This window comes from Limulus polyphemus, unplaced genomic scaffold (genome assembly GCF_000517525.1).
Source record: "Limulus polyphemus unplaced genomic scaffold, Limulus_polyphemus-2.1.2 Scaffold286, whole genome shotgun sequence".
NCBI classification, from domain to species: Eukaryota; Metazoa; Arthropoda; class Merostomata; order Xiphosura; family Limulidae; genus Limulus; species Limulus polyphemus.
In genome coordinates this window covers 212371-229786 of record NW_013665896.1, presented here as the reverse complement: position 1 = coordinate 229786, position 17416 = coordinate 212371, and the positions used below count along the sequence as shown (strand labels likewise).

The 17416-nt window shown below is 32.3% G+C and overlaps 1 protein-coding gene across 5 annotated transcripts in view; it reads right to left on the bottom strand.

The window, feature by feature from the left end:
* The window catches only part of LOC106457051 (leucine-rich repeat flightless-interacting protein 2-like), a 90994-nt gene that overhangs the window by 21691 nt on the left and 51887 nt on the right, over positions 1-17416 (bottom strand). For all 5 annotated transcript variants that reach the window (XM_013916433.2, XM_022382861.1, XM_022382863.1 and 2 more), the window contains 6 exons: positions 16388-16489; positions 13182-13352; positions 11193-11285; positions 4007-4178; positions 3450-3499; positions 1653-1773 (listed from right to left, as the gene is read on the bottom strand). In XM_013916433.2, coding sequence (XP_013771887.1) covers positions 1653-1773; positions 3450-3499; positions 4007-4178; positions 11193-11285; positions 13182-13352; positions 16388-16489 — 709 coding nt within the window. The remainder of the gene's footprint in view (positions 1-1652; positions 1774-3449; positions 3500-4006; positions 4179-11192; positions 11286-13181; positions 13353-16387; positions 16490-17416) is intronic.

The window sequence follows — 17416 nt, the reverse complement described above, 5'->3', positions numbered from 1 at the left end:
TATTAGTTGCTTATAGTTTAGAAAGAAATAGAACAAGAAAAAAAAATAATCAAAAACTGCATCATTATGAATGTACAACCTTATTCTTGATGTGATCAAACTGTAAGTTTGTGAAATGTGTTTTAGCAACAAATAAGCTCAAATTTTAAACATTTCGATTAAAAAACATTAAATTAGAATTAATGATGGAGTCTATGTGGATTGTATTGACTTCTTAAATACATTTTTCTTAACTATTTATGCACTAAATTATTCATAGGTTTATGACTTTGTTGGTTACAAGGCCCTTAGTAGCCTACAAGTCACACACACACACACACAAAAATCATTATAACTGAAATTAATTCTACTAATTACTGTTCGAGTATTTTGTGTAATTTACAAATAAAATGACTGATTGCTTCCAATTATTTTTATTGTTCTTGACACTGAATGTTGTAACAGGCAAAATCATAAAATTACTCATATTATGCAACATATGGATTCCACTGGTAGTGAACAGTATGAAAACAGTCATAGTTTCAGAGTTAAGTTGGCAAATCAGTTCAATCACTGTTACAACCACTTCTTCATTTAGCTTATAAGTTTATATATCTTTTTTAGACGCTGCAAAATAAACAAATGTAAAGACATTTCTCACAGTCCACAAAGAGAGGTAAGGTTTGTATTTATATAACAACAAAAGAAAAACAAAATTGTTATTATGGTTCAAACTTTATATTTAAAAAATGACCAGGTAAGAGGTCCAAGGTTCAGACACAGCCACATCACATTTTTTAGTTTTCTTGGACTGATAAATAAAATAAATCATTATACTTCAAAACAATACATAATTCATTTTATTTTAATATAAAGTACTTTGTTGATTAGTATATTAGCTAAAAGCAAATATAAATTATTATCATGATGTACTATACTATATGTACATAAAATAAAAAAAGAATGGAGTTACCTTTGAAACTTTATTTACTATATAAACTAGATTAGTGAAATATTTATAATCATAAAAAATTTTGTGCATCATAGTTTGCTATTTAAGTAGCAGGGGCAATTGCAGTCTACTAACTGTCATCATTTTAACACTCATCTGATAAACAAAACAAAATGGTTCTTAGTAGAAGACTTTTTTTCTTACATACATATGTGTTTATCTAATGATTATTTAGTCCTTATGGTGTGTTAAAGAACTTTGCTACATGCCTGAATGCTACCTATGAAATATCTAATATATAGATAGGGTGGCTTAAAAAAACCTTACACATTTGATACTTTGAAACATTTAAATTCAGAATAATTTTAATTTTTATAATAGATTGTTAATTGTACTGCCAATCATTACTCCAAACTGTATTTGTTATATTACAGTAAATGTGAAGTTTTTTCAGCCATCCAAATTAAAACAAAATACATTTGTTCTTATAGTATATTACATAACACGAAACTTTTCACATATTATTAGCAAATTAAAGAAGTGAACTATAGCAAACTGAGCAGTTATGCTTAAAAGTATTCTGCATTTTGATATTTCAAAGAAATATTACAAGTTTAATATCCAGGTTTAGTTTAGATTACAATAACTGCTATATTAAAACTAGTCCAATGTATGGTCAGTATCTCTTATTCATTTTTAAAGACAAGAGGAAATTACTTACTTTGAACCTCTAGAAGGTTTGTTTCAGGACCGTTGGATTGTGGATCATGTACTAATGTTAACTGCTCCAACTTGGCTGTTTTTTGCTTTTCTTCTTCCAAATCAAGTTTCAACCTATGTATCTAATAAGAAATAGCAGTTAAAGAAATCTGGTAATTTGAATGATAATAGTGGTTAACTAATGTGAAAAACAGATAGATAAAACATTTTTTAAACTTGTTCATGGATTAATTACTATGTACGATACCATTTAAAGATATGAACACTTTATAGTACACCTTAATAAAATATCAAGTGAGCAGAAAGAGCTGTTGTTAGATTATATTAAATGCTAATTTGTTGAGACTGGGAAAAGAAAGTGTCAGATATCACAACTTAAACTAGATATTGTTATGAAAGGTAACACTGTATAGTCAAGTTCTGATAACCTACTGAAAAGATATTTAAAATACCATTTCGATGAACAATCCAAGCCATCCTTACATAGGCAGTGCTATCGCCTGCCTCATAAGCTGTTGAGGACAGATGTAAATTATACATGACTACATACATATCACCAGAAAATTACACCTTTGTCAGCTTGATGCTGGAAAGATGTGCAAAAACCTTCACAAAGTGACATTAAAATAAACAAACAACTATGAGTTCAGATGGGTCATGTTGGATAATGTTCTGCCTGACACGACTAATTAAAACTACACTACATCATGTCACAAATTTTAGTGATGGAATTAAAACATATGGTTAGATACAAGTAATAAAATAGATGTGATACAAACATAGATGGAGAGTTTCTATTGAAACAAATAAAGGCTGATAAAGTATCATATGTTTTGATGATTGGAGATCAGTATACAAATACTAATAACATTTATGGGGTTTACAAGTCCCTTTTACCTCACCATATAGCAACCTGAATGAACTGAGGTATGTGAATAATATTATGCCACTTTGCCTAATTAATTATTTAATTTTATACAGCAGACCAGCTGTTTAATATATAATACACACACACACAATCATTAAATATTTTGAAAGTGTTTTCTCTACCACAAGTTATGAACTACAGAAAAAATGGTTGGTGATGAAATTAGGAAACTTGTTTTTAAATCCCATTAAAACTAAATTTGATGAATTTTTTTTAGCATGAAACATATAGCATTATGCAAATATAGAATTAACCAATAAGAAAAACAGTTAATTTACAAGCACTATTCTCGTGGAAGGAGGATCCTAAAGCCTAGATTTCTTTTTCACAATACAATTTACTAAAAACTATACCACAACTGTTCACAATTGCTAAAAGTGATTTAAGTTCTAATTGAAATTGTTTGTATATAGTTCAATAACTTCATGTACTTATTTTATTTTTATAGTTAAATAGGGTAGCTAAAGCGTACATTCAATAATATATTAAAAGTGCAAAACTATAAAACTTGAAGAACAAAAACTTTTTATCACTGAAAAGCTGACACGAGTGTCCTTTTTTTATGGGAACTGAAATATACTGAAGAAATAACTAACAATAATTTAATACAAGCAGATAAATTCCACAGTTTTTTTTTAATAATACAGTCACCTACAGAGTAGTAGCATTAATGTGTCTGGAGTAACAAAGAAATATTAGGTCACACAAAAGAATACTTTCATTCAGAAAAAACATAATAAACCTTCTGTTTTTTAAGAACAGTCCTCCTGTAGAAGGAAGGACAATCTTCTAAAATAAATAGAATTAATGGAACTTTTTATGCAACTTACAAGAATGTAGTATTAATCAATTACACAATTTTCAACTTACTTTGTCTACTAGCTCTACTCTTTCTTCTGCAAACTGTTTTAATAGTAGATCTAGAAAAAATATAAACAAGATACAAAAAATAATCCAAATACAAACAAGTCACTGAAATTATTTGAATATGCTTTTAATTGCAAATTCTTGATTTAGGCCTATACAAAAGAATATAACTTATTAAACTTAAAAGTTGATATGTTCTTATGATATAATGTATTAGTGCTACTGTATGAAAATAATCTTTTATACACTGAAAACATTAAACTAATTTTTGATCAAGCATAATATAGTTTATATAATATGAATAAATATACTTGAGAAATGTTGAGACACTGTTGTTTTTTGTGCTATTTAAAACAATTACAAGTTCCGAAAAAGCCAATATATGTGTGTGTGGGAATATTTTCATTTATAGAGGGCATTATCATTTCTTTGAATATTTTGTATTAAGTACCTCAGTTAATATGATAATATTTAATCTATGGTTACTTCCAGATGAGTTGTCCCTAAATATCAGATTGGTTTCCTAAAAGTAAGTATGATATGTATCATTAATAATTTACCTAATGAACCTTCTCCAGTATTTCCTAAAAGATGAGCAACTTCTTGAGAAACCAAAATAGATTTGTTCTCAGTTTTCTGAGCTGAACTGTCTGGAGTGCTTCTGGAACTGCTACAATTATCATCTCCATTCATTACAGTTTCTTCTCCTCCCACCAAAATCAGCCCATGTTGCTGTAAAACATTTGATTTTAAGATAGCATGATCATGGAAAAATATGATAAGGAGGTTTGTTTCTAAAAAGATCTGTGGACAGTAAAAAGCATGTTTCTGAAAAAGATTTGATGATTAGGTACCAAGTTTCTGAAAGTCCTTCATTGATTTAATTATCATGTTTCTGGAAAGGTTTGATGAGTTGGCATCATTTTCCTCAAACAGCTTGTAAGTATATTTGCTATGCTTTTCCAAAAATTTGTTGCTTATAGTTAAATGTTCCTAGAAAGGTTTTATAAGTAGAAAGAATGTTCATGAATGAAAAGTTCTGATGATTAGAGAGAACGATCCTAGAAAAAAGTATTTTAGAGTTGTTTGTACACATATATCTATCAAATATAACTTAATCCGGATACAGCCAAAATGTAACCTTTCCCTTAACTGAAAATATATTTTTTGATTGATATTCACCTTTTCACAAAGAATAGCTTGATCCCTTGGGCATCTGCCTACGTAATTTGCAAGCCATTAGCCTTGATCTTACTTCCACCTAAAAATAACATGTTTAACATGAATGGCACTATTGCAGGATAACATCATCATGTGAAAATAGCCCTCCACCAATAAGAGGATGACACAACCTCCTTGTGCAGTAGCTCTTGGATGCACTTGAGCTTAAAACAGCTTCTTTCTTAGATTAGACATGATAAAAGTGCACCAGAAGTGGAAGGGATGGGTGAAAAGGTGTGTGGAGTGAGTATCTATTGGAAATAGATTTTCAGATAAGGAAAATATTAACTTCTGAAAAGATACCTCACCTCTACACACTGAATACCTAGAATCCAACAATGAAATAGTGGAGGGTCCAGTGCACACATTAAATGTAGATAACCTCCCTTCAGAAAAATCCCAAATGGGAAGACAATAGAGCGTGACTGCACCCAGTAAGAAGAGAGAGAAAAGCAAAAGAACCCAAAGTATAGGAGGTATGGACAGAATTTTTGCATGATCAACCAAGCACACACACACAAGTGGTTGGTGAGCCAGAAGTGAGGTGTGTTTAGGGTTTGATCAAACCATACTCTGTATGTGTCTCATCTCGACTCAACTGGACGGATCAAGACCAGAGCATCAAACCTGTCTTGCTGCAGGAGGATGGCACACTAAATGTTTGAGGAATGACCCGTACTACACAGACAATGCCACCACCATATTGTGCTATACATAATCAGTGAGGAACTCTCCAGGGTCCAACACCCCAGCAGCTAAGAACTGGTAAGTGGCAAGGATCCCTCATGCTCCACATGAAGAAGGGAGAGAGAATTCACATTGGAGAGACCTAGAGAAGTACCCACATCCACTTCGACCAACTGCTTGAAAGGTATTTTACTGGAGACAGTGCAATTGGTTACTGTGAAACCCTATTTTGTAAAGCTGGCAAGTGTGTGAACTAAAGAAGTGGGCAGTCACTTCCTTGATGTAGGAATTTTCCATGATAGTCTATGGAATAGTACTATCCGGATTGGGCATTTGAGTAAGTTTAATACCACAAGGATATCTCAAGTGGTCTTGCAAAACATCCCATCTTGACAATGGGCACTGATACGGCACATTCTGTTACTAATGACCCAATGCTGATTTTGGGAAATAAGCATACCCTATACCGTAGGAGGCAATGCCAGCCACTTGGCAGGATCCTATGAGAGAGAAGTGGGTGATGGAAAAAAATATATACTTACCCTTTTCAAAGACAATGTGTAGGTTGAAGAATAGTGACAGAAGGGAATCAAAATCCTGCATGAAACAAAACAGCCAAATGATGAAAATAATGGGAGACGAACATGAGCCAATTCATACATGTGCCAGTCTGAAGGATCTTGTTCAATGGTCAGTGTAAACAAAATGAAAGAGACAGAACAAGGTGACGAATTTGATGCACAAAATGTGAAAAACTCTGCATGCATCAATATCCAGGGAAGAAAACATCAACTGGAGGAGCTCATGGATGACCATCCAGTAAGGTTAGGATATCATAGGTCCTTGGATGAAGGGTCCCCAAGGCAGAAACACAATGACAAGAACCCCCAAATAGGAGACGCTCGTGCCAAATAACACTGCACAACCCAAACCAGACACAAGAGACGACTTGGGTCTTAATGAGCATAGATGTGAGAAATAGAAAGAACGGGAATAGGAAAAAAGTACAATCACCTTTCCAAGCAGCCAAAAGTTTGGGAAGAAAAGTGCAGCCAGGTAGAGGAATAAATTGTTTGTTTGTTTGTTTTTGAATTTCGCACAAAGCTACCAAGAGCTATCTGCACTAGCCGTCCCTAATTTAGCAGTGTAAGACTAGAGGGAAGGTAGCTAGTCATCACCACCCACTACCAACTCTTGGGCTAGTCTTTCACCAACGAATAGTTGGATTGACCGTCACATTATAACATCCCCACAGCTGAAAGGGCGAACATGTTTGGTGGGACGGGGATTCAAACTCGCGACCCTCAGATTGTGAGTCGAGCACCCTAACCACCTGGCCATGCCGGGCCACAGGAATAAATAAGTGCAGTGAAAGAGTGTTGTAGGACACAGCGATGATTGATTGCAACCATAGGCAAGGAGGAAAAGAAAGTATGTCTTCAGAGGAAAATGGTATAAAGAACAGCTTGAATGAGGCATGTGTGATGGTGTGTAATACCACATTAAGGTTCCAGTCAGGCATCGGAGTCAGACAAGGGGGTCAGTGAAGAAAGGATCAGAACAAAATGGAGAGGACAGAAGAAGAAGAAAACACCTGACAGTAACAGGAAAGGGGAAATGTAGTTTACAAAGCTGCCCAATAACCAGCCATGGGAGAGACCAACAATCCATGGTTGAACAACCATGTGAAAGAGGCCAAAAGGTAGAACACATTAGAATGGCCCAGAGAAAGAGGGTGGAGAATGGACCAATGTCAAAATGCTCCCCACTTCCATTGATAGATGTACAAAGTTGAAGGATGACAGGAATGAGATAAGAAGAAGGCTACACAATCGAAGAGTTCAGCCCTGCAGACAATGAATTAGACAAATCCCACATGTGAAAATGAAGGGACAACACCCCTGAGTAAAAAAGAGAAGCATGAGGTTGGAGCAAGAGTGAGAATGAATGGGGCAGAGAAAGAGAGGGCCTGGATGCTACTTGATGAAGCAGGAGAAACCATAGTTGTGCTGGCTAAAGAGGTGCCACCAACAGAACCCAACAAGGAGTGTCATGTATCAAGATAACGACATGAGAGAGGAGATGAAGAAGAGGTCAGGCATACAGAAAAAGTAAAACCAGTCCTGGCTGAGAGCAATGAATGCCAGAGCTGAAGGATGAGGAACTGGGGACCAGAAGAGTGGAAGTTTGGTTTTGAGAGAAGTGGTGAAGGCATCAATGAGGGGCATGCCAACGCAAGCCACGTTAAATAATTTAACTTTTAATAGTTGAGATGTACCTTGGAATTAGTGTCTAGAAATATGCCAATATTTTATTTAATTTATGCTATTTGCCAACAAGATTGATACACACCGTTTTTGTCTTGAAACAAATATGTTTTAATATATATACAACACTATAATTTACAATAGCAATCATTATGATTAATTATTACACACAAAGTTTCATAAACAGAAATTTCATTAACTTACAAATAGCCTAAAACCGTTTTCCTAGTTCAAAGTCTCCTTGATATCTAGCAAGTTGTACGCACATATAAAATTTGGCGGGAAGCTAGCTACCTTTGTCAGGCACTGAATTGTTGGACCGTTGAAGTAAGATAATATTTTCACAAAATCACTAATGTCTGATGAGAAATTAGTAATATTCTTGGAGAGATATTAACATTTGATGGGAATTCACTGACATTCGAAATTTATAACTGTTCCTGGTCAAATGTCATATATTTTCCAGCTGATAGGGGTTAACGAAATCACAGTTTAAAGCTTACATGGTTATAACAGTTTCATAGTAGGCCAGTCTCTTCTCTATTCTTTGTTGTCTGCTGCTTTTTTGGTGCAATGCCCTGATGTTTTTATAGATGAGATCCATTTTCTAAAACCTTCTAATAATACCAGATACGGAAATGAATAGGTATTGTTGATTCTTATTCGTGAATGTTCTACAATCTTGGAGAATTGGCGGGAATTTTGACATACATAACTAACACGGTAAGCTAGACACGCCCTCAAATATAAACTTATTCAAAACAAACGTTGACATTAAAATAAATATATAACAAATTCTTATACGCAACACATATCTGATAATACAAGTCACGCCTATTTCTAAATACAAATTCAATCCAAAAAACGTTCATACTGAAAATAAACACATAATAATAAATTCGTTACACAACTGAGAGCATACCCAATGAAAAACTTGAGGGTGGAGAGATCACTCTGTGGGTAAAATCCAGTCTGACCAAGAGAGTCAATCTGCCACCATCTTCATTGCCCCCCAACAAATGATAAGGTATGAGATGTTCTTGATAAGAATGAGCCCAAAATAACAGGTACAATGCATGGAAGCAACGATTCCAGAGATCCAGTCGGGAAGGGGGGCAAGGGGATGCCCAAAGTGGTATTGGCATGGTTGAGTCACAAAGATAAGTCCTCAAGAAGAGAAGAATGGAGGCTCACAATTCAGGACAATGTATCCTGATGCATGTTCCAATGATCCCATAATGTCTATTGAAGGCACGTGTGTGTGTGCAGCCTAAAAGAATAACTGGTTTTAAGGAAGCCAAAGTCCCCAAAAGTGAAAGAACCTCATGCACAGAGTGCAAGAAGAAATGCAAATCTTGGTAACAAGATATTCCATTGCCCACAGGCAAAGTGGTGAAGGCTGAGTCCAACTGAGATGAGAGTTGAAGAACACACCCAATTGTATCAAATACTGGCTAGGCATGAGAAAAGACATAGAATGCTTGACTAGCCAAGCCCAACTGAGCAGCCTCATGTAGAGCAATAGAAGTGTGAGAGAAAGTGTCCTCTTGAGAAGGGGTGAGGAGAAGCCAATCTTTCATGTAATGATGGAACTTAGCCCCAATTCACAAATATGGCAGGTGAATGCTCCCATGACTCAACTGAAGCTGTAAGGATCAGACACAATGCCAAAAGAAAGAGCATGAAACTAGAAGACTCAATTCCAATGAATGAAAGACAGAAAATGTCAGGAGGACAGGGCAACCAGAATATGTAAAAAAGTATCCAATACATCAACCTTGGTCATCCACACAGATTGGGTGAAAAGAACCGCTGGAGAGAAACTTCATCTGTAACTTTGAGACAAATAGAAACCAGTTGAAAAACAATAAGTTAATAACCAGATGCCAGTCCCCCATGAGAAAATGATGGAAATGGGAATATGCCCAACAAACTGCGAGAAGTAGAGAGATAGGCCATGTGCGAGAACCTGAAAAATCCATTTGTCAACCAAAGACAGGCCAGACCCAACAGGATAGTCACCGACAAGACTAGCAACAACCTAGATGTTGGGAATTTAAAATGTAGATTGAGTAGGTTTCAAAACAGGAACAGAAGAGTGAGGTTGAGAAAAAAAGAGAAACCACAAAACATAATGAGGACTGATGCAAAGCCACCACAGCCCAGGTCTCCAGGGAGTCAGAAACAACCCTGAAGAACTCTGGATGAGGAAAAAGAGCTCAATGAAGATCAAAAGAGATAAAAGTGAGGCTGGCAAACATCAGTGAGGAAAGGATCCCTACCCAACAAGTCCCAATAGCAGAGGAATCAAGTAAGAAGAGATACAGCAGTAGTAGTAGTTCATGCTCAAGTGTTAAAAATGAAAGAAAGAACCTCTCCAAAAAAACCTTCCAGAGCATGATGAAGTGCATCAGAAATAAGGTGAAGAGTTGAGAGGTAAAGTAGGAGGATAGCAAGAAAGAGTTGAAGGTGTAAAAACTGGGCACTAGAAAGTGAAACAGAAGTTAAGGGATCTGGCCCCAAGCAGGTAAAAGATATTCCAAGGATGATTAATCGAGAAAAGGAAATGAAGAATGGCTTTAAGCCAAGACAAAGAGTTGAATAGGTAATATATATGAGTATGGGTGCATAATTGTTTAAGAAATGAGTCTGCATGAACCCTAATATCAGGCAAAGGAGGGAAAACAAAGTAATCCTGAGAATGGGTTAAGAACAGAGGGGAATCAAAAGATACTGAAGAGAAAGAAAAGAACATATCTGCAAGATCATGTCTAGAAAAAGATTAGAGGGTTCAAGATTTTCTTCCACAGATGAAGCAGTACCCAAAGCAAACTGTGGTGGAGAAAAAGCCAGTCAAAATCCTAGTCATGCTCACAACATGTTAAACAATGGCTTTCATATTCTCCACAGACAGGTAGCCACAGGTCTCATGTTATTAACACTGTCCCCATTAATAGACAAAGTATAAGTTACTGTAGCTTGAGAATTCACAATAGATAAGGAGGATTTTTTTTCTCTTTCTCTCTCTTTTACTTTAGTAATGAAAGAAAACAGCTAAACTAGAATGAAATTTAAATTTTGTTAACTATTGCAAATCTCACATAATAAAAAAAAACGTTTTAAAAAATGTCAGTTCTGTACAATGCTGAGGAAAAGAATGAAGTTATTTCAAGCACAGTTGCTAAGAGGAGTTAATGTGCAAGGAGATTGTATTGTCCTCCTATTGGTGGAGGGCTATTATCGCATGATGATGACATCTTGCACTAGCACAGTTAAATGATTTTTAGGTGGAAGTTAGCTAAAGGCTAGTGACTTGCAAATCTCATAAGCAGGTGTACAAGGAATCAAGCTAACTGTCTCAAGATACAACAATCACTTTGTAGATTCAGAGAAGTTATGCTGGCAGGATATCAAACAAACATCTAAAACTCAAACACAACCATTACAGTATATTTCAATAATAAAAAACTGTAATAAGTTATACAAAAAGGTACCTATAGGTTATATAAATTTTGCATTTACTTGGAAACATTAAACTGATACCATTTATACATTCATTTATGAAGCTTACCTCTATTAAATCATCTCTTCGTCTTAAGCTTTCTTTTAAAAATACAATTTCTTCTTTTACTTCTTTAGAATCCCTAGTTAGCTGATCGTATGCCTGATAAAAAATATGTTTTAAGGAAAGTGTATCATTACTACTAAAATATATTTAACTTAAACATGTCTTAATATCCAATCAGTTGTGACCAAGTGCTTATAAAACAGTAATAGTAGAAAAATTTCATTTGAAAAGTGCTTAATGAGGCATTAAAAGTTAGTTGGTTCTCAAAAATATGTATATAGTTTTGTAGCCTATTGATGTCTTTTTTTACTCCAATTAATGATCATAATACTGTTGTTTAGAATAAATAAAGCTACACAACAAAAGTTTGACCTCATTGAATAGTCTATGAATGAAAATTACTTTCTTGGTAAACACTTACCTAATATAACCCTGGCAAACAAGAAAAGCCTAGCTATTTGGTAATTTTATAAAATGTTGCCTTTGAGGTAATCTTTTGTAAATTACTTATAATAGGTACTCTTGCAACATATAATAAAATTATTGGATATAAATTTAAGATATATAAAAAATATCAAGATTACCATAAGAAAACAATGTATTGTTATAAAAAGTAAATATTAATTACAGACAGTTATGTATAATACAATTAATCTTGTATTTTGATGCACTAGTGTATAAATGAGGTTAGGAAAAATGTAGCACATTTAAATAAAACTGTTTATCTAATACATTAAACTTCTTCATCCTTGAAAATTCATACAAATTTCAATAACTTTATATAACAGGTTTCACTAAATGACATTGACAAAACACAGCAAGCTTTTAACAGATATACTTCTTTTCTGACAAGTTCTTCAAAACCTTCTAGCATACAAGAAGTCTCTTCTCAATGCTAAGTATACCACAAATAACATGCACATAAGATTGCTATAACTATTTCATTAAACAGAATTGAGGAAAAAAACAAAGACAACTGTACATTTCACAAATACTTCATTTATTAACAACCATGGTTTTACCTATAAAAGCATATCAGCTACCAACAAAATTAACCATTATAATAATTACCTAAAACCTCTTTTTTTTAGTTTTTACTCTTGATTATAGTTCAATGGTTAGTAAAAACTCACACTGCATTCTCTTAATAGATGGCTCCATTTATAATCAGTAACAAGTTTGATTTTGAATTTTTATTTTACTGAAAATCTTGATTTTTTTTTAAATTGATGTGTTTTGAGTAGTTTCTCCATTTTATTTTACATTTAAAATTCTTTAGTAGAGCTATCATAAGTGACAGCATAAATTTAATAAATAAGTCAAATGTGTTGTGTTTACATAATAAACAATGACGAATATTACTCTATATAAATAAATAATTACATTTAAAATTGTGCATTTCATTTTGAATTTAATGTTTTGAGCAATGTCTCCTATTTTCATTCACTTTGAACAATTCTTTGTCTTTCAATAACACAGCTTTTGTAAATTGAAGAATACCACAAGCTATATCTGTAGCTTCTTTTTATAAAGTTGTATTGAATTTCTGACATTTTTCTCTTGCAAAGACACAGCAGAGCACTGGAAAATAAAGTAATATAAACAGAGCTTTGTAACTTTTAATAAATTAGTTATTTCACTTCGGCAAAGGAATCAAAGTTCACAAAAATATATATTTTAACATGAAAGAAGTTCAAAAGGCTAAAATTTATAGTTTTATCCCATCTTATGAACCTAAAAACATACTGTAATTACTTTAAAGGTAAAATACATTTGGTTTTATATGTTTATAATAGCTAATTCATTCTCAAACACTTAAAATTAAAGAACCTTCCAAAATAAGGCCTTGATTATCCAACTTTAAAATTTGAGTACTTCAAGGACTATTGGGAACTCTAATTTACAGCTATACTGTGAAAAATAAAAACATAGATTCAAGAGTTTCTTTTTCCAAAAAAAAAAAAAAAATAAAAATAATAATACATATTTTACCCTTGATTTCTCTTTGTAATCTTTCCTTATCTGAGCTAAATTTTCTTCCAGTTCTTCTATTTCATCTTTTAAGGTTTCAACATTATAGCTGAGAGAGGATTTCTCATTGTCCAGCTGGGCATTACTAACCATGGCCTTTTTGAATTTTTCTTCTATGTCTTGTAACTGATGCTGAGAAAAGGAAGTAAAAAAAAACCCACCAATTTAACATTTGCAAGATCAACAGAAACTACAATTTTTGTGAAAGTGAAAAGGCCCACTCCTATAGTAGTAGCTAATGCAAGACAATTTAAGTTAATTATTTTGTGCAAATTCTAAATTTTGTTAGCTTTGAGTCAGTCTTTTAACTTACTTGCTGACATTTATTATCACAAATTTCTTGATGTGAAGAAAAATAAAAAATGGTATGACTTAACTCACTATAGCTTACCTTCAGATACATCAGTTTAAAAATTATTTACTTTGTGAAATTGTTTTTTTTTTTTAAACTTTTTAGTTATGATTTTTTAAAATAATAATACAAGAAACTAACTTTTATAATGTGGGAGTTCAGTGAATACCTGAATAAAAATAGTTTAAAAATAATGGGTATTCAATACTGATTTCCCTGTGCTCATTAATCCAATATATTTATTAATGCAGTAGTGTTTATTATTAATGTTCTTTAACTTGGTGTTTTAATCCTCATTCTCATTATACGCTTTGGTTGGTTTATTTTTCAAAAGCATAAGCTTAAGAATTTGTTTTAATGTCATATACAGTTTTAAAGAAATACATTTTCTGCTAAGTATATATATACACACACACACATTTACGTCTAATGTTTATCTTTAAGAAAAATAATGTATCTGTCACTCACATTAAGCAGTTTAAACTCTCAAGAGTTCAAAAATGTTTTAAAAGTGTGATTCTCTTTTATTTATCCAATAACAGATATACTTACATGTAAGTAAAACTAAAAAGTATTCCTTTTATTCATACATATAGAAATATATTATAACACCAAGTTTTAGTGTATGTTTAAAAGTTTATATCAAAATAAGTCAAACAAGTAATGATTTTACAGTACTTTACAGTATATGTTAATTCTCACTAATATCATAGACAGATGATACTTTTTAAAGAAATGTGCACATAGATTTTTGAAAACTTAAATACAACACAAAAAAATTGTTTCAATTTTAAAAATAAAATAGGTATAAGCTTTATACCTACAAGTTATTAAGTGAAAACAAATCTGCCACGGGTTCATGTGCACACACACACTAACAATGTTCAGTCATTTTCATGAAAGAAAGTTCTCACTATTCATTATTTAATTAAACAATCTTGGTTTAATTTTTCTAGTGTTTATAGCACAATCATTTGCAAATAACTTTTTAAAAAACTGTAGTTTGTTTGAATTCCATGACCACTTTTATAACTTGTAATAACTTCACTGGTACTTACCCCAGAACACTCTAAAACAGTTAATTAGTCACAAAATATTGGCCAAAAACAAAGACATTACTGTATACATCATATGAACTTACATAATAAAGTACAACTTAAGAAAAGAATGTTTGATTTTTAGTTTTATTTTAAATAACTTGTAATAAACTACCACAAACATAGTTACAAATAATTCTACCACATTATAAAAGCAGTTTTCTGTTTAAGTGTAATGTAGAAAATGTAAAAAAAAAAACTCGCTACTAAGGCAATGATCATTGATTTTTTGAAAGATACTTTACTGTTAAATTGTATTTGATTTTTATAAGCCTTACATATGAAACTTTTGAGCAAAATATTGGGAAGTTAATATCATTAAGCATGGTAGTGCTTAGTATGTAGAAATGGGCTGGAAAAAAAATGGCTACCACACATTATGTATTGCTCATCGTAGTCTCAAAACTCTCTTATAACAATGTAAGAGACTTTTATAAACACCTAACTTTCAAAAGCTATTAAGACCTTGATTTTAGCCAAAAACATTGCTAAAGTAGAGAACCAGCAATTAGTATAACAGCCAAATGTTCTGTTGATTATTCTGATTCGGCATCAGAAGGGCTAGCTTAAATGTTTGAAGTTGTTGTAATGATTTACACACCAAAATGTTGTATTTTAACTTGGGAAGTGCAGAAGCAGTATAGTGTTTTACTAGCTTCAACACATGATGTCCATCAAGACAACTGATCATGCCAGGCTAAAACTGCTGCCTTCATAGTGACTGCCATTCATTAATATTGATTGTTTAAAAAAAAAAAAGAGGAAAAACAAATAATAAGAAAAAGTCTTGAAACATATAAGGATGATGTTGAGATGGCAATGCCAAAAAAGCATAGAAACAAGGTAGGAATGAATACACAAAACCTTACAGAAATACCTACATAAGTAGCCAGTAAGTACTGAATCAATGTTACAAGCTTATAGGAATTATCCATTGTGAGACTTTATAGCATTATTCAGTTTAAATACTTTTATTCAAACCTGAATTCATGCAAATGAAAGGAATTCAACATTTAGTTGTAAATAAAAGTTTTTTGTTGGAAAGATTTGGCTACTTATGTAGTGATTTTTGTATGGTTTTGTGTATTCATCCCTACCTTGTTTCTATACTTTTTGATATTGCCATCCCTATATCATCCTCATTTTTTCAATTTTTTTACTACTTGTTATCTGTTGATATCATCTACAAATTTTAGAAACCCTTTCCTGAAAAAGCAGATGTCTTAAGTAAAACGTTTAATATCTTTACAGCTTTATAAATGTTTAACTAAATTATTACCTTAACCAAAGTGTCTTTATCTGCTTCAGTGTGTGTTATCTACTTGTATATTTACAGAAACTTGTAGAGAGTCCACTCAATTAGTCACTCAAGTACTGACACTTCAACTGACTTGTTAAATTCAATCTCTAAGAGACAAATGCACGATAACATGGATAAATAATGTTTTACTTCTTTTACTACATTTTAAAACATATTTAGGTATTTTTCTTTCTGATTTATGGACACAATATCTGAATTAAAGAGAATGTAGAAGTGACAAAATATGAAAACACATATGAAAGGGATTAAGCATACAAACACTCAAAAAACTGTTTGGAACATTCAAGGTCTCAGTTTAAATGGACAAGATCGAGCTTAAATGAACATAACTGATAAGTATATCTCAAATGTATACTAAATGTTACTTTAATTTTTTACGTTATATTTGTTAACTCACTCTTAATTCTCTAGAATTATCAACAGCGTCTGTGGAATCTTCGCTGCTCCGTCTCGAACTTGTATAGGAATATGTACTGGAAATAAAAGATGATGATCTTCCCTAGAAAGAGAAAAAAACACTTATTAATAAATGTCATTTTAAAGCTACTTCAAGGTATCATTTTTAGAAAATGTTACATTTGAGACAAACACCAGATTGTGTTTTGTCAGCTGGTTGTGTATTAATTATTATATTATTCAGAGCCTTATTTTTAATTACTTAGAAACACATTTCCACAAAATAAACTTATAAATTATATTAACATTCTGCTACTATCTAGTTCTTGTAAATTATTGCATATCTTACTATAATCGATGTAATGTATATCCACCTATGTACATGTCCAAAATAATAAATACAATGTGGCGCCATCTATAGAATGGTACCACAAATAAAAATCCACACAAAAAAGTTCACACTTTGAATATTCAAGATTCAGACAATTAGAAAAATAACAACAGTATATGCAACAACTAGTTCTTTATCACAGAACACAATGAAGAATAGGATATAGTAACTATTTTTAGTCCATACTCTATTCAGTTCTCAAGTACTTTGCAGAAAATGCATTTTATGCATAATATATGTAACATTACTTTTTTGTTTTCACTTTGTTTGGGTCACTCACTGAACTGCCTTATTTTTCTATATTAAATTTACTCGGTTATCAAGGTTCAAATCATTTTTTATCCTGATTTTGAAAGTTTTCCTTTTTATTGTCCAGCACATCATAAGGGAGACCAAATTAAGCTTTTATTCTTTTCATGCTTAGCATAAAGTTAGAACACAGGTGATTCTTACAGACAAAAAATGTAAAATAGTATATAAAATATTTCTTTCTGATATACCTGGCTGTTAATCCTCAAGTCGAAAACACTTCGTTTTTGAAAAACTTTCAACCTTCCTCTAAGTCCCTAGATATAGGATTTATTACAGACTTGAACCCCACTCATTCAGTTAAATATATACATAATTAATCAAATAAAA